The 27173-nt window shown below is 40.1% G+C and overlaps 1 protein-coding gene across 4 annotated transcripts; it reads right to left on the reverse strand.

Annotated features, from left to right (window-relative positions):
• Positions 1-599: 599 nt before the first annotated feature.
• On the reverse strand, positions 600-24911 carry ints1 (integrator complex subunit 1). Of its 4 annotated transcripts, none has more exons than XM_074656057.1 (48): positions 24754-24911; positions 23447-23579; positions 22771-23061; positions 22429-22625; positions 22188-22325; positions 21909-22068; positions 21690-21795; positions 21314-21500; positions 20888-21033; positions 20657-20798; positions 20337-20513; positions 20135-20243; positions 19523-19643; positions 19342-19419; positions 19093-19250; positions 18701-18797; positions 18528-18619; positions 18373-18433; positions 18091-18288; positions 17675-17804; positions 16801-16980; positions 16010-16159; positions 15739-15918; positions 15521-15625; positions 15244-15411; positions 14762-14873; positions 13974-14132; positions 13734-13880; positions 13530-13628; positions 13162-13286; positions 12520-12774; positions 12275-12434; positions 12062-12193; positions 11093-11261; positions 9129-9252; positions 8906-9021; positions 8730-8817; positions 7688-7938; positions 6133-6262; positions 4813-4946; positions 4525-4717; positions 4273-4397; positions 4076-4185; positions 2474-2587; positions 2315-2385; positions 2127-2218; positions 1856-1965; positions 600-1685 (listed from the first exon to the last, which is right to left on the reverse strand). In XM_074656057.1, the coding sequence occupies exons 2-48, from the start codon at positions 23499-23501 to the stop codon at positions 1570-1572; spliced, it is 6558 nt and encodes a 2185-aa protein (XP_074512158.1). In that variant the 5' UTR covers positions 23502-23579; positions 24754-24911; the 3' UTR covers positions 600-1569. The 4 variants fall into 4 exon arrangements, with proteins under 4 accessions (XP_074512158.1, XP_074512157.1, XP_074512156.1 ...); XM_074656056.1 differs by having other exon boundaries at positions 2474-2590; XM_074656055.1 differs by having other exon boundaries at positions 15512-15625.
• Positions 24912-27173: the final 2262 nt, after the last annotated feature.

A 27173-nucleotide genomic window follows, 5' to 3' on the forward strand; every position in this document is an offset into this window, starting at 1 on the left:
TGTAACAAAACACCAGCAGTAGTCTGTGCTGTAAAATGGCCTACCCACATCACGTCTTCAAAGCCCCCTTTGGTCTGTGTGATTGAACAATTACCGCCATGGTTAATTTACTATCAATAGGGACGTCCACTTTCCTGGTTTACCGGCATGCCTTCACGTTGTTTAACTTATCTCTTTGACTCCATCAAGAGGTTTTCAGATGAAGTCAGTGGCACTGGGCAAAACAACTCGCACTTTCATGGCAAAATGGTTTCCATCACGCCGTTAATTTGTCTGCTACACGCCAATGAAGAGCAAGCGGTACCTTTTGACAGCTGTTTCCATTTTTATCAGGATTCGAGAATTATTGGAATGAAATGAAAAGGCCACAAAACTTGCGCCATTATTTTTTCCCTTCCATCTTGTTTGAGGTGCTAAAATATTATTCTGAAAGGTAATAATTGGTTCTTGTGAAATTTGCGTTTTTACAATTTCAACATTAAACTGCTTTCCAATTAAATAGCGATAAAATATTTCCATTGTATCCTTGAACTACAGCGGTTAACGGCTGAAATATGTTTCACTTTCAGGTAAAGCTGAATGAAAAATCAGAAGACATATTCCACAAGGTATGTTTATTCAGTTCACATCAAAGTGGCTCAAAGATGATGTTCAGGTAACAGTAAAGCATTGTAACTTAAAGAGAAAGGACCAATCTTTTGAGCTATTTAAATAATTCACAATTAACATTGTATTCAGGCAATAATACATTTTGTCAGATTGGCTTCTTGCTCTTAATCATTTTGATAGAAAGGAGGAAAATTAAAGCAAAATTGCTGTCATACAGATGCAACACTGGATGGGGGACCATGAGCAGAAATATATTTTTTTGTTGTTGTTCATTAACTACATATGAAGTCTGCTTTTTAATTGTTCAATAATGTTGATATTTCATATTCAAACTATTGAAAATATCAAGCTGAAAATAGTGTGCAATTTTCCAAATACACACTGAGCTCTGCATTTAGTAATAATGTTAGTAATTTAATAACTGCAGAAGTGCAAAAACTCCCACAAAAATGTCTGAAAATGCAATAACAGATGTTTTAATTTCAATTTAATTAAACCATTTAAAAAAAATTTATAATATCTATTATTATATTAACATATTCAGTTAATCATTTTGGATATTGTTGTCTTAAACTGATTTTATAATATCAGCTAATAATATTCTAATTATTGTTATCTTTTTTTAATTATTGGTTAATGTATCCTTACATCCCTTAAGAAGTAATAAATGTACTAATTGTGGCATTATTATATTAACAGCAATTTAACAGTTTTAATTATTACATTTTCAACTAATTTAGAGGGAATTTTAATGCATTCTTTGAAGTCACTAGATGATCCAGAAGTTATTATATTACTGGTAGCTACCACCTCCCTGGTGGATCCTTTTATCCGTACCATTGAAGAGTCAGAGATTGAATTTGAATTTGAATTAAAGGCAATGAAAAAATAATCTATCTCTGGAATGCAGAAAATGAATGACACTATTTTTAATGGGCTGTGGAGTTTTACGCTTTGTCGTTATGTTGTTGCTTCCATGTGAAGGACCTTCATAGACTCTGCGATCATTGAACTGGTGTCAATTTGGCCGTAGATACCCACTAAAAATGCCTTGTGGAGCAAGATGTCTGCGTGTTCTGTGAAGGAAAAAAAGCACAAGGTTGCGTGACTCTGACTAGGTGCATGCCTCGTTAAATCACTTTTTGCCTTCCTAAAAAAATATTGCGTGTCATGTGACTACAAGAGGAACAGGCACTTTAGTTAAATTCAATGTCAACAGGAATTGAACTAAAGAGTATCTTCTTACCTTGACAGAGAAGCACATATTCTGGAAGATTCCTGAGAGCCGTTTGTACCACGTCAAAGTTACCGCTGCCCATACAGTACATGAAAGTTGGCAGGAAGTCTGTTGCTAGGCTGCAGCAGAGCAAACACAGTATTACATAGTGAAAAGTAAATGGCAACCGATAAAAGTAGGCAGACAGATATGTTGAAGATTGATTGATAGATATGTATCACTACTCATCTTGTTTCTTTCTCTCTGTAGATGGTTTGTCTTAAGAGTGCTCTAAACTTACCAGGGATTATTCTGGATGCAGCGTAGAGCCAGACTGAAGGCCATGTTCCGACACAACTCCTCAGACGACATCATGAGTCTCTGCAGATCATTCTACAAACAGTGACACAAGGTGGTGATTGATGCGTTACACGCCGACAGGTACTACCCTTGACCTTTTTTTTTTGGTTTATGTTGTTTATGACTCACAATGAAGTACTGGATGATCTCTGGGCTCCTCCTCGACTTCTCATCTACCTCTGTCAACACTTCCAACACATCTAACGCAGGCGGGGGAAAAAGCAGCGTATTACTCATTATGATACAGGATTTATACATGGGAAATTGCTGCAGCGGTGTGTTTGTTACCCTCGACTGCCTCTCCTCTCGACATCTTCTTCAAGTACATTGTCATGTCAGCCGCGCTCAGCGACACCGAGGCAGATATGTTGACGAGGGGCAGGGAACCGGTGGCCATGTCGTCTGCTAAAGAGCAAAAGCAATTATTTAGCAGAATTGTAGTTTGCAAGAAAAGTGCAGCAGTGGCTCTTTAGACTTAAAGGGATAGTTCGGGTGTTTTGAAGTGGGGTTGTATGAGGCACTTATCCGTAGTAGGTGTATTACTTACAGTAGATGATGATCTGCATGCCTCTAGCATCGAGAAACAGACAGGAGCACCGGAGCAAAGCAATACAGTGTTGTGGACGGGGATGTCAGAAAAATATATTTTAGTCACCTAAAAAAAATCTGTTTAAATGTCTCCTATACTGATTTTGTCATCTGAGCCTGCTGGCTTTGATGAGAGCATAGATACGTTTCACTTTCAGTTCAGTTCCCCTTCTGAAAGGAGAAGGCTGTTTGACGGCAAGATAAAGTAGTGGAATCATTCTAAATGTAGCATACACTTAAACGGATATACATTTTTTTTTAGGTGGTTAAAATATTTTTTTCTGCCGTCCCCGTCCACAGCACTGTATTGCTTTGCTGTGGTGTCAGTACTCCTCTCTTGTTTCTCAAAGCTGGGGGCGTGCCAACCATCATCTACTATGGATAAGTACCTCATACAACTCCACTTCAAAACAACCGAACTATCCCTTTAATGCGTAAAACGTCACTAGGCATCAAGTAAGGGATAATGTACAGCGAGCGGGTCATTGTTGTGAAATAAACCCAGACGGGGCGATGCGGAGGGGTCTCTCATCGCCTTGAAGGGGTTTATTTCACAACAATGACCTGCTAGCTGTACATTATCCCGCTCATTTAGGGCTACGCTTATAGTGGCTCTTTAGACTTGAAATGACAGTTTGGTTGTTTTGAAGTGGGGTTGTATGAGGTTCTTTATCCATAATAGATGATGGTCGCCACGCCCCCAGCTTGGAGTAAAGCCATACAGTGCTGTGGACGGGGATGGCAGAACAATTTATTTTAGCCACCTAAAAAAATCTGTTTAAGTGTACGCTATATTTAGGATATTTTCCAAAGGCGAACTGAACTGAAAGTGAATAGTATCTATACTGTTTTTGCCATTTGAGCCTGATGGCTTTGGAGAGAGCATAGATAAGTTTCACTTTCATCTCAGTCCTCTGTCGGAAAGGACAAGGAATGGGCTGTCTGACGGCAAGATAAAGAATATATTCTTAATATAGTGTGCACTTTTAGGCGGCTAAAATACATTTTTCTTCCATCCCCGTCCACAACACAGTCTTGTTTTGGTCCGGTGTCCGTGCTCCTGTATGCTTCTCCAAGCTGGGGGCGTGCTGACTGTCATCTACGGTGAGTAATATACCCACTATGGATAAGTATCTCGTACAACCCCACTTCAAAACAACTAAACTATCCCTTTAATACATAAGATGTCACCATGTATCAAGACAAGAAAGAAATGCTGATACATTTTAAATGTTCTTATGTTTCAGATATATGTGGGCTCTGTAACAACACCATGAAGTCAAAAGACCCTCCTGTGCTCACCATCTCTGTCTTCTGATGAATCCTCTGCAGAAGACCTTTTCACTGGCAGAGTGAGTCCAGCCAGTAGAGATTTCAGTTGAACCAGGTCTGGGTATTCTGCACACAGACCCCTGGCAGGAGAAACAGCAAATCTCTAACAAAGCTGTTGTTGCTGTAAATACGGTAAACTCAATGATGGTTTGCCATGATGTACTTACTGCAAGATGTCAGAGTGCTTCTGTAAATAGGGAATGGCGGCCGCTGCATCGTAGGTAATGTATTTCTGTGTGAACTGCAAAAACTTGTTGATGAAGACCAATGGAGAACGAGTCCTCTGGAAGTTCTACGAGGGAGAAGATGCACAAACACATATATGAACATTGTAAAACTCTGATTTGAAGCAAGTGGTTACGTCTGATCTCAAGGCTAAATCCTATGGTGAAGACTTGACAGTGTGTGAGCCGCCTTACCCGAAGGACCTTCATAAAGGACAGAACGCAGTCTTGAAGCGCCCTCTGGTGGTTGCTGTGGAAAACAAGCGGCTGCAGCAGCTCCAGGATGGCGAGCACATTGCTGAAGAACATCATGTGGTTCTGCTGCCGAAACTCCTGCGTGTTTAGGTGAATGCGACCGTGTAAGAGACCTGCAACCATAGGCAGGTGTCTGGGGGGTAAAAAAGGAAAGGAAGAACAGTGTTACAGTCAGTATTGCTATATGTACTACTGCAAAGAGTACCACCTAGGTTGGTTTTTATTCACCTGAGCAAGAGGACAGGATGTGACACAGCCATCTTCCTGCATGCGAGGTTGGCATCAGACACGCGGCCCTCAACAGACTTTGTGTCTCCTATATCAGCAAGCAGTGTGACCAGGCGATGCACCAGGACGTCAAGCTGGGGAAAAATACATGCAATAAGTATTTACCATTATTATTCAATCCAAAAAAGACATTTTTTTTCTTTGAGTTGTCAACTACAGATGAAATAGGGTTGTTGTTTTTTAGTACAAGAAGATGGTCATTACATTAGATCCCAATTTTAAGCATTATGATTGCTTCCTGTGAAGTGCAGTGGAGTGTGAAGGCTATAGAGCTCGATGAAGGCTATAGGTCATGACTCGTGACCCATTTTGTGATAAGCTATGGAATATTGCAGTGTATTTGTTACTGTTGCTTGTCCTGGTTTTACTCTGTAATATCCAAATGTATTAAGGAAGTTCCTATTAAATCTAACCAGATATTTGACTCAATGTGAAGAGCCTCTGGTCTAAGTACAGTATGACATCTCTATTATATATATTATATTAAACGATACCATGTAGGAGGGCATAAACATTCAAATGTCACTATCCACAACGGTAACATTTTATAATAACTGCACCCTATGAACAATTAGTTAAGTATTAGTACATACTGAATTCATCATTTATAAAGCATTGTTCCTACATTAATACACATTAGTATGTAATTCATAAACAATTATACATGTTTTATTCTTGATTAATAAACTCATCTATGTGAGATGATGGATTAACCATTTTTAAATAAAGTCAATCAATTACAAACTAGTTATTTAGGAGTTGTCAATGGTTCATAAGATCATTTAGATTTACATTTATACATACAGTATAATAATTTATTCTATTCCGATTGGTCAATCACAGCGTTCTACGGTCTGTTATTTCTTTATAGAAGACCGTTGCTATGTATAACAGATCGTTGCTATGGACGCAGTTCTGATTTCGGATTCTGGCGGACCGTTTTTGTGTTATATTATTGATTTCTTAAATAACTAGCCATGAAATAAGCAGGATAATGTACCGCTAGCGGGTCATTGTTGTGAAATAAACCCCTTCAGGGTCCTGCATCGCCCCGTCTTGGGTTTATTTCACAACAATGACCGGCTCGCTGTACATTATCCCTTACTTAATGTCGAAAAAATGCTTTATAAATGCTGAATTAAGTATTTACTAACACTTAAACTAATGCCTCATCTCGTGCAGTTATTATAAAGTGTTACCCAAAAGGTATTTAGATGTTAAGAACTATGTGGTCTATGAAACAGGTAAGACATCTCTTACCTTGCAGCTGCTGCCGTCTGCTGCCCCTCCACTGCTAAAGGTGCCTTCAGGCAGGGTAACGTGCTGGATGACCTCAGGGAAGTGCAGATAGATCTGCAGCAGCAAGTTCTGGCACCGCTTAATCATCGCACTGAAAGACAAAACAAACAAAACGGTATGCTATGGTTTAGAAACAAGGCACCATCTACAGGAATGTGCCATTCACTTTAGGGGAAATACATTTTATTTATGGCTCAGGACAGTTCAGCTGTCCATGGTAAAGCTGTGTAACAGAATAATAAAGACTGTAATCCCTGATGTTATTGAGTTGTGTGGCTTGAAGCTATTTAATTGACAGTGACTGGTTGACCAATTTTGTGCAGCCACAGAAAGTTTGTCACAACTCAAGTGAGCTTCACTCTATAATATTATTATAAAGAAAACGATGTTCTCGGTTTTACAGAAAAATTACCTCGAGTTTTGTCAAATTCTCTTTCAACGGATTATGAACAGAGCTGATATGAGATCACAGATTAGAGCACGATAAAGCACTTCTATTGTTTGTCTACAAGCGACAATAATTAATGTACACATACAAACTAGGCACATGAATAGCGTAATGTAATTCTGAGGCATTTGCCTTGAAGTTACTGTGGTTTCATAAAATCCGTTAAGGCTCTTGTCAGGCTCAAATGATGCACTCTCTCTAACTGAAGAGATTTATTACAGCTATGAATTAAGCAAATCAGAGCGACCTTGACCAAGAGTAAAGAGTCCGTCTGTTGTTCAATAGTTGGCGTGTAATTGGAATAAACACCGGCTTATCTGATAGCGAGGTTTCCCAAGAAGAATGCTCAACATACAATCAAGTGTTTATTCAACACAAGGCCAAAACCCTTTACTTTCAACATATTTTTATCCTGCCATATTTTCGCGAGCAACAATTTTACCAGACAGCTTAGCTGTACTTAAAATACTGTAATTCGGAAGCTAATTTTGCTTGACCTTGGCCAAAGTTTCCTCATTAAAGTGGTTTAATAACCAGAGACATATTCATGAAAGAAGGGTTTGCCTCCACAAAGAGTTGCACCCTGATCTCTGACAGCTAAGTCAGAGCAGGAATTCACAACACAGGCAAGTTTAGAGCTTCAGCCTTAATCCTCTTGGCTTCATTATAATACACTGAGCTTTTAAAGAGATCACAGTACAGACGACTTCTGCTGGTTTTAATTTCACACCAATAGACCTAATTATCGAGTTTTCCCTGGTCCACAGCATTGTGGCTGACAGAGGAAGTCTGAAAAGTTCATCTGCACTGAGAAGGAAAATCTAGTGCGATTTACCCCCAAGTTTATCAGCACACTATAACAGGACAAAAAAAATGACTTTCCGTATTTGGGCTAATTAGAAAGAACAATGCAATGTGTCGAAATGGATGGGCTGGGCACTTTGGTGAACCTCACACGACAAAAGGTGATGAGCATACAGTATGTGTCTTCGAATATGAAGGGAAGAGATAGAGGAACGTTTTGAGAATAGTAGATCAGCGCTGAAGCAATATGAATATACTGCTTACCTGTCCTCCCATTTCTTTGTGCAGTTTATGAGGTACTCTGAGACTTTCTTGATGTTCTCCATCTCTCCGCTGCAGTAGGAATGAAGGAGCGGCAGCCTGGACTGGATGAGGGAGCAGGAGGCCTGGTCCAAGCTCCTTTTGTCATCGTGGGGTGAGTCGCGACTGTTGAGCTCCGACTCTGACAAGATCAGGTCCACCAGGCTGAGGAGCTCCTCAGAGCTGAGTCGTAGCACAAACTTCTCTGTTTTCTTCTGAACAGACAAAAAGAAAAATACAATGAACTCTCTCTGACTTCAATCTCATCAAAAATGCAGAAAAAAGGGTGACAACCAGTGTTCAATTTTGTTAACAAAAACGATAACAAAAACGATGACAAAATATGAGATGCGAGATGATGACGAGACGGCACCGACATCATTAAACACTAACGGTGACGATATCAAACATGTAATGTTGACGAAAAAGACAAGACTAAGATGTAGTTTAAAAAATAAAAACTTTACCAAAATCTCTCTTTATTTTTGTCACCTTCCACCTTCTCTTCCTCTCTCTCTGCCACTCTGTCAGAGAGTCGTGCTGCGGCAGCGCTCGGTCCGTCTCTGTCTTTCTTATCTCACACCTCAATCCTGACAACTGTGCTACTATAATGCATAAAGTTGGCAGTTTGCGGGTCGGGTTGGGTTCGGGTGGTTGAGTAACGCATATCTTTACATGTTAGGTGGGCGGATTGGCTCTCAAAACGGACTGGTGGGTGCGACTGAACCGCGCATCACTAATGAGCAGTTCGGAGGACTCAAACTAACTACAAAGCTGCATTCTTAATCATTCAACCTGTGTTTTTCATCAGATAATGATAGGATAACATTTTATATGAAATAAAATCTAATGATTTTTCGGCAACTAAAACTAGACTAATACTATGAAGGATAAAAATGTCTAAATGGGACTAAAATTAATAAGCATTTTTGTTTTAAGACTAAATCTAAAATAGCTGCCAAAATGAACACTGGTGAAAACTTGTATGTGGGCTTTCAATACTTACTTGAGGGATCTTCTGGTCGCGTCCTTGCCAGATACGCGGGATGTGGCTGCACGCCCACAGGAAATCCAAGGCTGATGATGGATCAAGTCTGAAAAACGTTACACAGACACTTAACATAATCTCTCACTCACACCAGAAAAAGTGGCTGACAAAATGTTTTTAAAAAATGGGTGTACTTGTAGTCTCTGCGCTTGCTGAGAAGAGCGCTGATACACTGCAGGAGGGTGGACCAGTTTGACTGATGTGTAAGCAAGGCCAACAGATAAGGTCTGTAGGCCGGGGTTCCTCTGGCCTGAAATAAAGAAATAGGAAAGGATGCATCAGGAACGCCAAGCAAACACTTAATCCAGTATGATAAGACAAGAGAGGTACATTATCTGCAGGCAATGCTCATCTTACCTTGTTGAGGGCAAACAGCAGTTTCTGTTGAAGGTCTGGACACACTGAAGTGACCTCAGGGTCGAGATGCTCCAGCCAATCAACCAGCAGCCCTGAGCTCAGTCCTGACTTTGTCACCTCGGAGCTGCAGGCAAGATGCAACTGAAAGGTTACCTCTATGGACATGTGACTGAACACCTATTCAGGTCCGATAGCTTTAATCAAGACCTCAGAATACAACTGAGCAAAAGATCTTATGCACCATGTTCATGTGCTTCATGTGCCCAATGTGCTGGTTCATTACAACCAACAAATCAAAAATGTTATCATTAAAGGTCTTATTGATAACATTTCTATGTACACAGAATATTTTAAAAAGTAATCCATCCACAGAGCCTTTAGAAAGGTGCCGAATCAAAATATGGCATTTCCTGAAAACAATTTTATGATTGTTAATTAATTATTTTTAAAATGTTGGCGGGTCCAAAATTAAAGTGGTTGTGAGCCAAAAGTAAAACGATGTTGGTATCACGTGATATCTCCGGGTCGTCAGTTAGTGTGGAAAAAACGGATAAATGGATGAGATTGACGGCAAGTGCCTGGCAACGACTTGTTGTGAAGTAAATGCAATGTAACGGGGAGGGAGGATGCGACAACTAGTGGCTGAATGTTATCAGTGTTGTCAATAATACCTTTAACGTTCAGCGTTTCCCCGAGGTCGACTGCTTTGGGGTGCCAGACCCACTCTGAGAGCGGCTACTCATTCTACTACATACCTCTACACCAAATTCTGTTCTCAAATTTAACACTTTTAAGTTTTCTTTAGACATTTATCAGTTACTTTTCCAAACATTTAGCTATCAGTTACTTTTCAAAATCCTCATTAACCACTCTTAACATCGGCATAAACTAGATCCACCGGACAGCACTTATAGTGCAGTCACTTTTAAAGCTGGTTTGCCTGTTACTCACGTTATTTCCTTATTCATTTGCTCCTGGTGAAGAACACCAGGAGCAAATGCCAGTAGTTGAGTTTTCATTAAAACAAAATGATGACTGTTGTGTTAACTGCATGCCAAATTAATCAGAGCCCACAAGGCCAAATTGCCTACCATATGACCGGCTGCTGACAAGCAATGTAGCATTTAACAGGCTATTTGTGTCCAGCGCAGTGCTCAGTCCACATAAAATGCGCTGAGGCTACATTACATCACTTCCAGCAAACTTCACGGAGAACAAACAGGGCAAAACAGCATCACCGATCTGTTTTAACCGAATATTCTCTGGTCTTGCTCAGCTCAAAACACAAAAGCACAGAATCCATCAGCTGCAAGTTAGCGTGTCTTTCACTACCGAGCCTGTTTGTAACCGGTACCGACAACATTATCTTCACTTCACCTGTCTCTCCTCTGCTGCTCCGTGTGTGTGAAGAGGCTAAGCTCCTCACTCGGTGAAACACGAGAGCAGAGGATATTAATGATCATGTGGAATTTTAGCAGCGGCGCTCATAATTGAATTATGAATATATGAGAAAACACTGATGTTGAGGTCACTTGGAATCTGTCTTGGTGATAACAAAATGTTTCACACTGTAGTTACACAACTTCTACAGTTAAATCAAGACACTCCCTTTTCTAACAATGATCAGACACGCTAGACAAAAACGTGCTATCACTTTATCTACATGCAATCCTTGGACAAGACCTTGCATGTGTCAAAGAGCAACCTTTCAGTATGTACCTGAAGCGGTAAAGTAAATGTTCTATGATTTTCACAGCAAGTGAATCTGTAAAGCCAATGTAAAGCTGCAAAACCAATTAAACCTTTCCGAACCAAATCCAATAGCAGTACAAGGCCACAGACAGCGGGCGCCGCTTTGCTAGTTTTTTTTTTTTTGTCACAGGCAGCCGTGTTTGTCATTTAGTCCTGTCAAATATAAATGTTTCTTGCATGACTTGAGAGGGAAATAGAATTGCGGTGCTCACTTGTTAGAATCCACTTCCTTTTTCACAGCTCGCTCCTCACTTTCCTGAAGCAGCAAGGAAATCACCGTGGCAACAGGGCCGGCTGTCCCGTTCTGTGTACCAACAGTCATCAACAGAGACAGCAGCTCCTCCAAATACGGCGACTTCACCTCCATCAGCCCTTGTAACACTGGAATATAATACAAAAAACAGCATGCTTAGTGTTGGATTGACATTATGCATCCTTATGTAATAAAACTAGAACTAAGGGCGCTTTCACAAGCCATAGTCTGTTTGGCTAGTCCGAATTGATACTTTTGGTATGTTTTCTATTTAGTCTGGTTCGGTTTTACAGGGCACAAATTAAAGCAGACTAAATGAAAAAAAAACATTTTTGGTGAGGAGAGTGTACGAACGAGTGAAATTATCTTTTATGCATCGAGAGCTGCCACTTCTATGCAGGGAATCACAGGCTTTGAAATATTGCCGTCAAAGTTTTTACACTTTGACTCAGCACTAATCTACTGCACACAAATCCCTTAATAAAATATATGCTGCTGTGAAAAACCTAAAATGGTTCTGGGAGAGTTCTATAGTTTCAATTTTAAGTGTCAAAATATATACTTTTCTAAAAAAAACTATTGTTAAAAAATGTAAAATGGAACATAAGAACTTTTGCTGTACTGAAAAAATACCAAACACCCTACAGGGTAATAATAATGGATATATCTAAGTTAAAAGGACATTGCCAGTCACTGCTAAAAAAACAACATTTGCAATTATACTAAACAGTTGTCAGTTTTACTTGATAAATCATAAATAAAAAAACTTTCTACCTGATAAATCAATACATCACGTTTTAAGACTATGATAGATTAATTCTGTCAATCAGTTAATTATTTAACTACTGTTTGAAACACTAAATCTGATGCTCAGTTCACACAAATTCAATACATGCTCACATCATCCACACAAAGACTCTATTAATACCTTTCCCAATGAGCTCTGCTTCTGCATTACATCTGTCTCCAGCTTTCAGCATTGCAATGACGGCCATCAGCGGCGCTTCAATATCTCTGCGATATGCTAAAGTCTCAGCCAGGTGGAGAAAACCTGTACGCACTGCGGGGCAGAGACACTTGTCACACACTGATTATCTACAATGAATGAACATTTGAAAAGATAATGTGTTGAGGTGCTCACCATCATTGTGCCTGTGTTTGTTAGAGTTCTGACCAGCGAAGGATTTTAACAGAGTCTTTAGGGGTCCTGCCTCCACGGTTGGGTTGTCTAACCAGATTAACATCTCAAGAATGACCTTCAGGAACAGTGAGGAGAAAGCCATGTCCTGGGACACGAGACGCTGGAAGAAACAAGAAAAAAAGACTTGTATTCCAATGTTTTATGACTCAACATGGAATTATGCACCGACTGTTAATGAGCCTTACCTGGTAGAGGTGAAGTTGGCGCATGAGAGGGCAGGAGAGGGCGTGGCTGTGGTGCATTGATATGACAATAGGCCCTGCGTGAGAAGAGGTGAGCAGGGCTGCTATGGCCTGTAGGAGCCGAAATGCCAACCCACCCTGCTGAATTTGGCCCTGCTTGGCCCGCATCAGCTCTTTAGCAAGGGCCTGCTGCAGGGCCAGAGAGAGCTGACTGGGAGGGGGGCCGTGCCAGCGGGGGTCCACTTTTAAGGGGAATATCTGTTAAAGCAAAGGAAACAGAAACAGGTCAGTTTGACACATAAGTGACTCAACAACAGCTTGGAATGACAACAGTGGAAACCGCTTATTGAGCACGTCTTTCTTCTAGTAAGTAAAAAATGTACGTTAGTCTAATGTAGTATTCAAATATTTTTCCATATGTTATCATGTATGAAAAGACCCAAAATGAACACTGTAAGCAGACTACTTGATTACTACATATGCGGTTGATCAATGTAACCGTGATCACTATAAGCGGTTTCCACGAATAAACGATTGTTTATTGGTGAATTTTTCAATCAACAATTGACTTCTAGCCCACAAAGAATTGTGTTTAAAAAATTCACAAGACAAAGAACTGAGAATAAAACAGCTCGTAAATCCCACCTGAAGCAACATGCCAGCGAGATCGTCATCAGGCCCGACTGCAGGAAGCTGACTGGCTGCTCTCATCTTCACAGAGCTGTGGGGCGTTTCCACGGTAACTTTGACCTTACTTGTTTCAGCAGAATCTGTCAGAAGGGATGTAGTCAGGACATGGACCAATTTAGATTATTTTCATACATTTTCTGGTACATCTTTTGTCAGACACTTTACATTTAAAGCCCTGTGTCATCTAAGATTATGTGCAAGTATAAAAAAATCTTAGTATTGTTAAACAAATGTATAAACTTGTACACTTTTAATGTGAGTAATCTAGAAAATTAATAGCAAAAATGACTTAAATGTCATATAATATAACCTGAAACACCAACCTCTGAGTGGAGGAAGAGAGGAGCTCAGTAACGAATGGAAAGTGTGTCCCCCAGTGGCACCTCGCTCGTGTTGCACTTCAACCAGGTGGGCCATGTAGTCTATTGCAGGATGAATACAAAATGAGATTAATCATAAATATTTTAGGACTATAATCTCAAAATCTTAAAACTATTTCAAAAGTAAGATATCTGCAGCTCTCTTACGCTTGTCCATGATGTTTTGTTCCAGCGTCTGTGTATCATGAGAGACCGCCTGATCCAAGTACTGCAGCAATTTACTCATGCTGGATACAGGGATGCCAAATGACTGTACAAACAGCAGCAGCTGCTGAGACTCCAGGTCTTGTAAAGCTGAGGGGGAAAACATGTATTGTTCCATTAAAAATTACAAATGAATTTACATGGTGACCAACACATATTTTTGTGTGTTATGGCAAGTTGTACCTGCATCAACCAATCGAGAAACCTCTGATCGGATCATCCTCAGTTTCAACCAATCAGGCAGCAGGAGGGCCTCTTCTGAGGTGTCAACCAGGAAGGCCGTGGGTAGAGGTTTCTTGTCGGGAAACCAAATGTCCAAAAGAGCGTAGAAATCACTCTCTCCTGTAAATATGAACAATGGTAAACATGTTCTTACTAGGGATGCACGATATTGGATTTCTGCCGATATCTATTTTGGCCAATGCCAATTAGGGATGCACCAAACTAACTATTTCAGTCCCGATACTGATAGCGATACCTGGACTGTAGGTATTGGCTGATTCCGCGTACCGATCCGATACAAGTGTTTAATTAATAAGCTGTATGCCTCACTGTGACTGGGATTAGTCTTTTATGTGTAAGTGTGACTTATACATTGCTCTCCTAACTTAAAACAAAATGTAATTACATACAAATACATAGATATAAACTTACTGAATTAGTTATCAAAATAATAAAATCATACACCAGTAACTTGGTAAAATAAAATCTTCAAAAAACTTAAACAGGAATTCAAATTCCAGTATATAATGTATATAGTATATAAACATAGAACTGAATTGAGTAGATCGGCCCCATTATCACCGATACAGCTATTCGAGTCAATATCGGCCCGATATTCGATTCGGTGTCGATACATCCCTAATGCCAATATTTATATATATCTAATATATTTATTATCATCATGCATCCCTAGTTCTTACAGCCCCTTTAACATTGCAAACATTGAACAGTAGAGTGAACAGGACTACCTTTGGGTGGTCCCAGAGTCAGCAGGATAACCATGGCATGGACTACCAGAATGTGCATCGTAGCAGTCTCTCCTGTGGTCCAACGCAGAAACACCTGGTCCTGAGATTCTGACTGGAGAAAAGAAGAAGTCTGTCAGGGATACGTTTTATCATGCAATTCCCCCCTTTTTCGTCAAATCCTACAGACATCAAACTGGGATTAATCTTCAATTATGATGAAATTGCCGTTGCAGCCGCAGAGCATATTTTTCAAGCCTGCTCACTTTTGTATTTTTTTTTTTTCTTGGACTCACTATCAAGATCATTCAGTAATCACAGCCAGGTCACTAGACCCACAACTTAACACTTTTTTTAGATTGCATAAAGATTTTAGGGCGTATGGAGCTTCCAGCTTATTCTTAGATATTTCAGTTACTTTGAGCCAGTGATAAATAGTTAGCCATGGTGTAAATGATGAATGTAGTTCAGTTAGTAATGCTCACCCAGCTATAAAGATCCTCGCCCTCTTTGGTCTTCCTCATCCGCTTGATGTATGTAGAGAAGATGGTGAGGAAAGCACTGAGCACGGCATCAGACTCGGGTCTGCAGGAATGTTTGGAGAACAGGCTGTTCATGATGGTGGAACGCTCGACGATTAGCCGGGCGACGTCCTATAGAGAGCGATTCGTAGATCAGATTTACTTCAGCGCTGCTCGACGAAAAAACAGATTAACGAAAAAACATGTAATGTAATGAATGTAAGTAACTCGCCGTGATTACCAGGGCCAGGTCATTATGAGAAGCCTGCTCCTCCACCGGTGCATGCTGGGAGAGGTAGATGAGATAGGCACTGATGGTCTGTGGATCTGTCTCCATGTGAATAGCCTTCAAGAGAGCAGACAGACGAGACACCCGTCAAACTCCTTGTCACCAAACCTCCTAAAAGGTTTACATTTATTTACAGTTGTTGACAGTTTACAGTTGAGTCAGACACTGACCTGCTGCAGAGCAGTGGACGTCATGCCTCTGACGCTGTCAAACAAGGGGAGCTTTGGGAGGTCTTGTAGCAGCCAATTGTACCCTGGCAAGAGCTCAGCATCTGCAGAGTCTTCTTCCATGGGCTGATCCCGCTCATCTCCATCTTTCAGGCCTCCTTCACTCAGCACCAATGACAAACCCTACACACAAATATATAATGTAAATGGAATCAGGTTTAAACAGTAACACAATGCTACTAGTGATGCTTTTTTTATGCTTCCAATACGGTACCTTCATGGCTAGAACTCTCGATGCCACCTGAGAAGAGCTGAGACGACGCAGAAAGTAGTCCAGCACTTCACATGTTGTCTGTTCGTCAGCCTTAGGACCCAACAAAAGATCCTGGAGCCGCCCAAGTAGCTGCCTTTGCTTTTGCTGTCTCTAACAGGAAGAGAGATAATAATTCAGGATTAGCCAAGAGTCTGTAATAAGCTACACATACATTTAAATAAGCACAGAGATATATTTAGCATGTTGCAAGTTTATGTGCCGTTATTCAGCCGTTTGCAAAAAGCAGTGACATAGATGAGCTAATCATGAAGCTAATCAATAAGGTTATGAATAATGGGAACGCTAGCACTAGCTGAGTCAAAGTTAGCTGTGGTAGGTTTGGAAATAACTGAAAGGGTTAGCTCAGATGTGGGGTTGTATGTACTCCCGTGTTCTGCGAGGTCAAATTATCATTTTTGTGAATAGAATCTGGTGGCTTTGAAGAGAGCGATATAACAGCAGTACATTTCTTAGCTTCCATGCCGGTTCTCCTATCTGATTCTCCAAACTGGGAGCGTGCCGACCAACATCTAAGTCACTGTATGTAACGATTATACACTCACTATAAGGATGTTTATATACTTCATATTTAGCAGCGTCATCATGCAGAAACCTACATCAGGTCATTTCGGAAAAGGTTTTTAGAAGGGCTTGGGAAAATAGCATTTTGATGCTAAAACATACAAACTTTTAACAAAATTTCAGTAATTGCTGCCTGCCAACAGTAAGGTATGTGGTTATAATCAACATACTTGTCTCTTCTTGGCTTTCTGTTCTTTGCTCTCTCCCTCTTCATCATCTTCTATTGGCAGACTGTCATCCGCAGCATCATGCAGAAGGAATTCACACAGGCACTGCACTGGAAGCACATCCAGGGATCCCTCACTGGACTGGACCAAATCAGCCAACCATGGCATGGACTGAGAGGAAGCCTGTGAAGGGTTGAAAATGTACAGTTACAGGACGCACACTGAAGACAAAAGCCTTAGAACAAAGGTGCCCAAACTTTTTCCCTTGGAGGGTCAAAACTGGAACTTGGTGTTGGGCCATGGGCCAAAAGTAAACACCTATTGTATTGTTAAAATGTAAAATGGTACTAGGATCCCAAGTTCCCCTAATTAAAATACTATTTTAGCTTTTACATAATTAACCCCTTAAAATCCATCTGCTGAATACAATTGGGCTCATTTCCAATCATCCCCAATTTAGGCATTTCCAAGACTGTGGACTCCCCTCTACCCCTCCGTTTCAGCTGGGAAATCAGCTGTTCTAGCGGCGGAGCAGCGTAAAACACACTCGACAGAACAAAATAAAACTCACCAAAACTGTCTTGGTTAGTCTTTCCAACAATCACCAACTCTGGTTTGGTCAAAATAAACCCTTGCTTGAGTTAGATGTAAAAATATGCCGGCTCTACATGCTGTTTCCCCCCCACCTGTCTCTCTCTCTCTCTCAGTAGCTCTCGTTCTTCGAAGGCAGACCATTAAATTAGCTAAATAAAATGAAAAACATCGGCCAAAGAAAAAAAAACAATCGGCGATGTGCTGAGTCAATTGTTGATAGCCAATATATATTCGTCCAATCGCCCAACCCTATAGTGTGTATTAGTGTGTCCATGGCCATTACCTGTCTCTGGATGATGTTGAGAAGGAAGTCCGGGTTGCGGCTGCGGCAAAGGAGATGTCCCAGACGCAGAGACTGGTTGAGGGTTTTTACCTGCTCCTGGATCTGAGGAGGAGGTCGACGAGGAGGACCCCTGAACACAAACAAAAACTATGAGTCCATCTTACAGTCACACATCTGTAAGAACACTTTTATACAGATTTTAAAAGCTATTATAGCTTAATACAGGACTTCTTCCATTATAGACTGACAATGATTTTCTAGTGGTAATAGCTAGATTGAACTGTCTGCTGTATAGAAAGTAGGACGGTGTAAGTTTACTGTCCTCCCTCCAATCTAAAGAAAGTGGTTGGAGAAGTTTAAAAAAAGAGAATACAATCAACTAGTTACAAGGTGCATAATTCCTCTTGGTCTCTTACTGGGGATCCAGACTGGTAAGCTGAGACAACAGCAGGCTGTTGCTCTCTGTGATGGTCTGTTTGGTGGAGGCTGCTGCCAAGTGGCTCTCAAAGGCCAGGATCTCCTGTTTCTCTCTCTGGGAGACCTGCAGCTCCCTGTTGATCATCTCCGTCTTTGTGTCCTCGTCCGCAACGGTGCATGGAGGGTAGCTATAGTTACTACGGAGGCATAGAGAGATGTGTTTTAGTTAGTTCAGCATTGTTATCCTGGAAACTGTTCTACTCTAAATAACCTTCACCTACTTTGTCATAACCATCTCCATGAGCATTTTCAGTGTAGGATAGCCATCCCAGGCAGCCAAACCTAAAGGAAGAAATGTCAGACAATATATTAATGAAGAATATTTAATAGCTTAAGAATCTACGCTTATGTATTCAACATAGAAAAAGTGCTGTACCTATTTTCTGAGGATTAAACGCGGCCACCACAAGCAGCAGCAGCCATGCCTTCCAATACAGTGCGGATATCGCCAAATTTGGATGTTGGTACCTTAAACATTAAGAGTCGTTTGTTATTTTAGACTGTAAACTGTATGACCTGAAAGTGTTTTTTAAAAGATGGTTGTAGTACCCTGCAGGCAGCTGAATGTTCTCCGGGTGGTGGTATGTACACAGATTCAGCACCGCATCAATGAGTTGGATCCTCTCCACTTTCAGGACCTCCAGATCTGTTTAAAAAGAAACAGTCGGTCAGCTCTACGGATTCAAACTGATATGTCAAGGATCATGCCAAGAAGCAGTCAAACAATTACAATGAAAACCATATTTCCTTTGTTCATACTTTCCTAAGAAGCATTTTTCTGTGAGGATAAGATGTGAATAAGGAGTTGAAAGACTCAAGTTGGCTGCTCATTAAACTGAGGCACATGTGTTTACCAAATGTCCAAATATTCTGCCACAGAGTAATATACACAGCTTAACTGTGATCATAAACAGTTACAGCCTAAGTGGATCTTCACACACCATCAGACTGAACTCCAGCAGCCCTCTTCACCAGGTGATCTGCCAGCTCCATGGCATCGGCTGGGCCCAGGGGCAAATCCCGCGACAGCCCGATCACCAGAATGCGCATCAGTGTGTCCTCCAACAGAGGCACCTCGGAGCAGAGGCGAAGGAAGAAACTGAGGAATAATTTTTAAAAATAGCTTAGTACGGTGCTAAACACAGTCAGAAGAAAACATGATTCATTTGGAATAACGGAGGAAAACTCACTTCCTGTCACTCTCTGGAGGCCAGTTGTCCCACTTGTAATACGTCTCAGGTTGCTCTGTGAACAGCACTTTGTGAAGGCTGCAAACATGAAAGACATCACACATATAAAGTAGCTGAAAACATGATTAGCTTGTGCACTCAGTTTGAACAATGAACACATCAGATGCGTGGAGTTACTGACCAGTGAACGTAGTCTTTTGCGCCGACTTTGCTGATGGTGGGAACCACGGAGTGAAGCCACCACACAGCGTCTCTCTGGATGGCAGCTATCTGATTCTGAAACGACCTCAGGCTCTCCAGATCTGAAACAAACCACAGATATGTTTAAAGACCCATGCTTTGAAGCTTCGGCCGTTGCCATGGTAATCGACCTGGTAATCGACATCTGGAATGAAGTTAAGTGGTGAGTGAGAGCGGTGTGAAAATGGTCGACAGACGCTGCTTTATTTCATGTACGTATCATAACAACGGCTTGTATATCCGCAGTCCTCGGTCTTCCGGTTTCCCTTTTTTGAATGATGAATACAGACTACCGCCACCCGATGGTGTGGAGAGTTATTTCCTCTCACGCAGTCGCAGAACGTATGCTAGTTGGCCGTTAGCTGTAGTCTTTGTGGTGTGTTCGAGTGCAACTTTTTGGCCAAGACAAAGGCACCGTGGGGCGATGCAACAGTCGGCCTTTATCACCGCTAGTTCTTTGAGGTCAGTTTGGTGTGTCTGGCCCTTAAGGCAAAGCCAATCATGCATATTATGGTTAATAGACACATCATTAAAACAAATACGCAACACTCACTCTTCTTCTCTCCTTTGTCCCACGCAATGCCAGATTCTTTGACCTGAGCGGTGATGCCCAACATCATGGAGACAGTCAGTAAATCTGTCACCTGGATAACAAAACGCTCCTATGGGAGAGACAAAGATAAACAGTTCAGTGTAAATATATGTAGAGATTAAAGCTGAAATGACTGAGGGATTTACACATATACAGTACATACTTTGAACTCCAAGTCCAAATAGCTGGTCTCCTTCCTCTCCTGCATTAAACCAAAGCAGAAGGACTGGAAGTTAATCTCATGCTTGGTCTGTTTGATGATCTCTCTCAGCAAAGCTCGGGAGGCACGGAGGTAATCGTCCTTATTGGTTAGCAGGTCCTGGAACACCATCGCCAAGAACTACAGACACAATGGAAGACAGGAAGAATGTTGATTTAGAGGAAATGATAGAATTCAAACACAGACACTAATGACTGATTAAAATAGTAAAATTATTTCCAAACTACTATTTGTTCAATTAATTCAAAAGTCTTTAGTTTTACCTTTGGACCCTGCTCCGGGCTGTGCTGCAGCACTGTGTGGAGGACTTGCATGTTGTTAGGATTCCTGGCATTGGAGAGTTCATTGAAGATCACCAGCTTCACCATAGTGCCCAAGTTGTCTCTGTTAACATTGAGCAGCTCCCTGGAGAATCACGACCAAAAGCACCAGTTAGTGTAAGTCACTGTGTGTAACAGCAAGTTAGAAGTAAGACAAAAAGCGACTCCACAGACCTGACACACAGCATGTAGTGGTTGAGGAGGACTTTAGGTTTGAGTCGGATCTTGATCAGGTTAGAGATCACCTCCATGTCGTCTGCCCCCTGGGTGTTGCAGTTCATACACAAAGACATGAGGAGGTCTTGAGCTGGTCGAGTGAGCTGTGCGCACACAAAAACAAAGAGAGTCAATTAATGCTCATTAATCAACAGTCATGTTCATATTCATGATTTCACATAAACAAAAACAAAAAGTTATTTTTGTGGCCATTATAAGCTACCTTTTACCTTTCATTATAGAGGTATTGTTACAAATTAACCCAGCATTTTTATCTCACCAAATGCAGTATTTCACTACAGGTTGCGGACAGATAATACTGCCAGTGAGATACTGGGAAAGTGAGCAATACAAGTGGTTTATTCCAGGATATTTGTTACTCACTTTTGGGTTCTGGAGCCACATCTCCAGCCTCTGCACAGTCATGAGCCGTGCCTCTTTGTAGCCACACGTGGCCGTGAGCAGACGCAGCAGGTTTCGGGACACGTTGTCCATCGGCTGCCTGCGGTTCAACTGATCCCTGAGGACGTCAAGCACATAGTCCTCCACGCTCTCTGCCAGTTCATCATACCTACAGTATACCACAGGGTGAGACAAAAGACAAAATGGTCCAGGAACTCAGTACATCTTTTGCAAGAATCGTTATAAATTATTTAATAAATACAAAATAGTATTCACACACAAATCTGACAATTTAGAGTGGTGTATGTTGGACTGTACACTGTAGCATCCCTCACATCTACATGCATAGTTTTCATACCTCGGCATCATCTGCCCTTCATCCTCAGGGCTGAGTTTCTCCTCAGCTATCAGTAATTCAGTCTGGCTGTCGTCCTCATCGGGGGTTGAGGGATGAGGGCTGCTACCTAAATATAAAATGTAAAAACCCCAAAGCAGCATAAATAATCAGCACTTGTTTCCTGCATCAACAATCCTAACACCCAACAAGCCAGCGTGTGTTTTCTCAATGTAACTGTACCTGCACTGAGATCTCCACCAAAGCGGCCAGTGTCAGCCTGCAGCAGCATACTCTTAGGGGGCATCTTTGTCCCAAAAGCAGTCTGGATGTTGTCCACAAAATTCTTACATTGAGAACTGTCCACCCAGATTCTTTCCCCCAGAGAGTCCTCAATGTAGACCTGAAAATACATTTTAGATTATCAAACTGCAAGAGTTCCTACTGTACATGGATAAAATAAAACATCTTTAAAAAAAACAAAAAACATAAAACTGTTTTGAGTGTTCAGGAGGTTCTCACTTTTACAAAGATCTCTGGCCAGTTTTCGTCCTCCTCGTAGGCTGCCATCAGCAGATTGCAAGCAAGAACAGACACAAGGCTGTTCCCCTTTGCTTTAAAGTTGATCGAAGCATCCCGACGCAGGAGGCTGCACAAGGCCTTGAGACGAGAGTGAGACAGGTGAAAAGTCCAATCAAATTCCAACATCTGTGATGTTCACTTTGGGGAAGAATGTTAACACAATGTCAATGGAAAATCTTACCTCAATAATTCCTTCAGTGGCAAAAACATTGGGTTTGATTTTGGCCAGGAACATGAGACTGAGGTACAGTGTTATGTCAGGCTTGGCTCGGTTCATCTTGAGTTGTTTCACTGCTCCACACAGCAGTCCCTCGATGCGGTCATCATTTCCTTCAGACTCTGCAGCTTCAATCTCATCCAGAAGCACTACCGGTGACACTGCAATAAAAAAGAGGAGTTTTAACTTTCCTTACAGCTATGACAGTGAGTGTAAAATACATATAACATTGTAGCTATTTCTGTGTTAGCTTTTTCAAGTTTGCAAAAAAACAAAAAACAAACAGTTACAAAGCAACTGATATACCTTCAATAGGTACCACTGATGGCTCCTTTATTGAGGGTGATATTGCCCTCTTGTCCACAGCTGCGACATCAGCGAGTCGCGCGAGAGCACTGACTGGAGGGGTGGTGGATAGTTTGGGCCGCTTGGTGAGGCCAGACAGACCCGATGAGGAGGGCAGAGTGGAGGAAGTCTCTCTCTTACGGTCAGCAGGTAGAGTTGTGGATGCTGGCTTCAGCAGGACAGCTGGGGCTTTGGGCTCTCCACCCTGGCTCTTTGATCCGAGAGCAATGAAATCTCCTGGCGGAGGATGACCTAGGAGAAGCATACATCACAGTAAATTGAGATTTTCTTCTACTTTGCTACCAGGGAATGAAATTAGCACCTGTCAAATACAGAGTAAACGTTGGTTGTGGCAGGTCACCTGTCATCATGGCAGATAGGTTATCCTTATATTAAGAAATATTGTAAGGCAATTCCTGAGTTAAACATAGTCAGGGATTAAGGTTACATGATATATTTCATATTTGTACTGCCTGGTACCACTGACACTGACTCTACATAGGTTTCAGAAGTGACACAAATTTGAGTGGCCAGTAGAAATGTTCAGTGACCTGCCAACAGTGGCAGGGAATTTCAGACCCTGTTTGCTACCATGTTCAAAACAACACTTAAAGTGACACTGCTCTTGGCATTATACCTGATGGTTTTGCAGCACTGGGGCGCCTGAGAGTTGTAGGCTTTGGACGATTCATCTTGACTAAACAGGCACAAGTCGAAGCCAAATCCACAGCAGATTAATAAGTGGGTGACATTACTTATCTTGGAGTAGTCTGTTGTGTATGGGGAAAAAAACAAGGAGAAACACAAGATTAGCAAGCAAAACAACATCTTCATAATATCTTAATAAATATGAAGTTGATAAGGCAATATATTTTGATTATAACACAGATTCCAATACATGACATGTGCATAAATCATCTATTATTCTAATTACAAGTGTTTCTGGCATTTGCACCAACAGTTTTGGGAGCTTTACGTTGAATTAATCTATTCTTTCTTTTTGTCATTATTATTATTGTTATTTCTTTTCTTGGTTTTGTTTCGGTTTTGAATGTTGAGGTTGTTTTCTCTAGTGTACTTGATGGGTTTGTCTGTAAAGCTCATCTACTTCAAAGTTTATAGACTGTTGTAAATACGAAAAATGGATTGCATTTATGAAAACAGCCTTGAAAAAAGGGAAAAAATTAAGTATATAAAATAAAAATAAGAGGTGGGAAAACTTCATGTAATCTGATTCGTATAATCATTACAAGAGGATCAAACACAAGTTTAGTAACCTTTAGCTAAGGTAACGTTAACTTAATGGCTAACATCAGGTATATATGACGGAAAGTTTTGACATAGATATTTATTTTTTATATTTATTTACAATAGGTTCACTTTTTTCATATTAGTACACTAGATTATCTTTCTTTTCATATGCATACACTAAATTCACTTTCTTTTTCATTTGAATACACTACATTCACTTTCTTGCCTAGAAAAGCAAAGTACACAACTTTACATTTGCATGCCTCCTTTAAATAACACTAATTTAACATGTAATCTGATTCGTATAATCATCACAAGAGGATCAAACACATGTTTAGTAACCTTTAGTTAAGGTAACGTTGACTTTAATGGCTAGAGCTAACATCAATTAGATATTTAACACCTTAAATCTCAATCACTTGGCAAGGAAAACAACACAAGCGTTAAAGTACAGACCAAAAATAGCAAAAAGTCTGTTATGGGTCAGTTGACAGCCTTTTATCAGGACACTAGCTACATACTGAACAACATCTGCTGAGCTAACTGCTAAGCTAACTGCTAAGCTAACTACAAAGCTAACTGAAGCTAAGTGACTGTTAGCATGTTGAGCTAACGCTACTTTAACGTGTCAAAGCGCAGCTCTGACGCTGAATTATCCTTCATTGAGCTGTAATTTAAATTAAAAAGGCTTACATATATACTCGGTGTCGTAAAACTGGTCGTGGTTTGTCTGAGAGATGTACTTTAATCAATAATCAACATTAACCGGCTCAGACGCTGCTAGCACAGAGCCGTCGCCATGACAGCTTCTTCTTCTTCTCTGTAACGATGTTGGTAGTAAACTGTGTGTTATACCGCCACCTAGTGACATAGACAGGACGTGTCAGGTGGTGTTACAGTGAAAGCAGTCTACCCGACACAGATCTTGAATAAGCATAAGTAAGATAGATGTATGCTTAGCCTCAAAACGACAAAAATCAAGAGTCCTCATTGCCTCTGCTTTCTTTGAGAGTTACGGCGTTATTCTGTTTGTCATGGCTTGCATTTGGGTTTTACTTTGAAATTATTCACCGGAAATACATGTCACTATGCCATTATTTTTATTGTTGTTTTTTTTATTGAAGATATTTCATTTACAAATATTAAGGCATTGTAATCTAAACTAAATACTTCTAACATACAAGGCACAATTGAATAGGAAAGATAACTTAAATTATAAAAAATAATATAATAACAAAAATAAAAGATGGTTGAAAATAATTAAAGGAACAATAAAAGAAATGCATAAATAAATAAATAATAAGACTGCACTCGTCCATAGTAGCTCTAGGGGTCATCATTGGTCTTAAAGCACTGAGATAATTGTCCACAATGCCATCATGTCTAACTTGATTCTAGAGGAGTGCAGCTGTAGTTTCTCACTGTGACCACCAGAGGGCAGAAAACGTCACATGATAAACTGCAATATAAAACACATGTGTGGTGTGCCCCCTGGTGGTCACAGTGGGTAACTGCATTATCAAGTTAAACACAAATAGCATATTAAAGTTCTGGTCAACCCTTTCAAAGTAAAACTTAAAAAATATATATGAGATGTAGTTACATACTGTAGCCACTGGAGGGCACTAAAGACTGGTAACTTTTTTTCTTATACTGTGCACTACATATGTACAAACAAAACGGATCATACCAGGGATTTAACTAGGCCTACAGAATTTTTAAAAGTAATTAAATTAATTAAACTAACTAAATAAATCAGCTATATACATCAATTTCATTGATTTTTATAGGGACGATGCAATTTAACATACTTCCAATACAGGAGAGTTTGCTAATTTTCTTTTTTTTCCCATAATAATTTATTGGGAGTAATATCAGGTGTACAGAAACATACAAATATTGCACAAATTATTGTCCCTCCATATTTTGGTAGGGGAAGATACACAAATAAAAATTAAATTAAATAAAACAAATAATAAAAATAAAGTACACTTTGACAGTAAGTGTAAATTATAGGATAAATCCCAAACTACAGATACAATAGGCTGATAAACTTTACCATGTACAAATGGACAATTTAACTGTTACTGGTCATTTCTGTTTACATAAATCAAACCTTATGATGGAGAGTTTGCTATTTTTCAACTCTTGCCCCTAGTATAATAATTATAAGTATAAGTATAATTGTCCACCAGATGTCCCCATTTATACTGCTTCAGGGTTTGGGAAGGAATTTCCCCATCAATGGTGTCAATATCAGCAGATATTTTACCATCTCATAATCATCATCATCATCATCATAGTCACCATTATCTCTGCACAGTGTACTTAAATACAGATTCAGATTGGTCCAAACTCCTACCTGAGAAAATTTTTTAAAATTATCCCTCTACATTAACCTAACCCTTGTTTTTTTATATATTCTCTGCATAAACACTTACATTACCTGATTAATATAAAGACTTTGATAGGAAATCTATCTTATCTCTACTATCCTTCCCCCTAATAATATATAATTCTCACATCAGAGACATCAAGCAAGTAAAGCAAGCAAGCAAAACAACATTTTATACTTTATAATATCTTAATAAATATAAGGTTGATAAGGCAATATTTTGTTCCAAATTTTTAAATCATCTAATATTCTAATTACAAGTGTTTCTTGCATTTGCACCGACAGTTTGGGGAGCTTTACATTGAATTAAGAGGTGGGAAAACTTCATCATGTAATCTGATTCGTATAATCATTACAAGAAGATCGTTCCTCAAGAAAAGGATGACTCATTATCTCTGAAAAATGGCATAAGTAAGGGCATAACTTATCTTCATATAATTAGATTTAAGGGTGAATCAGTAGCTGTTTTCCTTCTGGACAAAATAAAAGCACAAAAATAAGAGAAACAAGATTATATATGATGGAAAGTTTTGACAAAGATATTTATTTTTTATATTTATTTACAATAGTTTCACTTTCTTTTTCATATTAGTACACTAGAATATCTTTCTTTTCATATGAATACACTACATTCACGTTCTTTTTCATATGAATACACTACATTCACATTCTTTTTCATTTGAATACACTACATTCACTTTCTTGCCTAGAAAAGCAA

Source organism: Sebastes fasciatus, chromosome 13 (assembly GCF_043250625.1).
Source record: "Sebastes fasciatus isolate fSebFas1 chromosome 13, fSebFas1.pri, whole genome shotgun sequence".
Lineage (NCBI taxonomy): Eukaryota > Metazoa > Chordata > Actinopteri > Perciformes > Sebastidae > Sebastes > Sebastes fasciatus.

Bases quoted from the DNA above. Each gene is read 5' to 3' on its own strand.
- ints1 (XM_074656054.1), bottom strand. From the start codon at position 23,501: ATGAATCGTCCAAAGCCTACAACTCTCAGGCGCCCCAGTGCTGCAAAA. The intron at 18,434-18,527 runs GTACAGCACTTT...TTCTTCCTTTAG, and splicing joins GTTTAATCCTCAGAAAATAG to GTTTGGCTGCCTGGGATGGC. The intron at 15,412-15,511 runs GCGAGTTACTTA...CGCTCTCTATAG, and splicing joins ACCTGGCCCTGGTAATCACG to GACGTCGCCCGGCTAATCGT.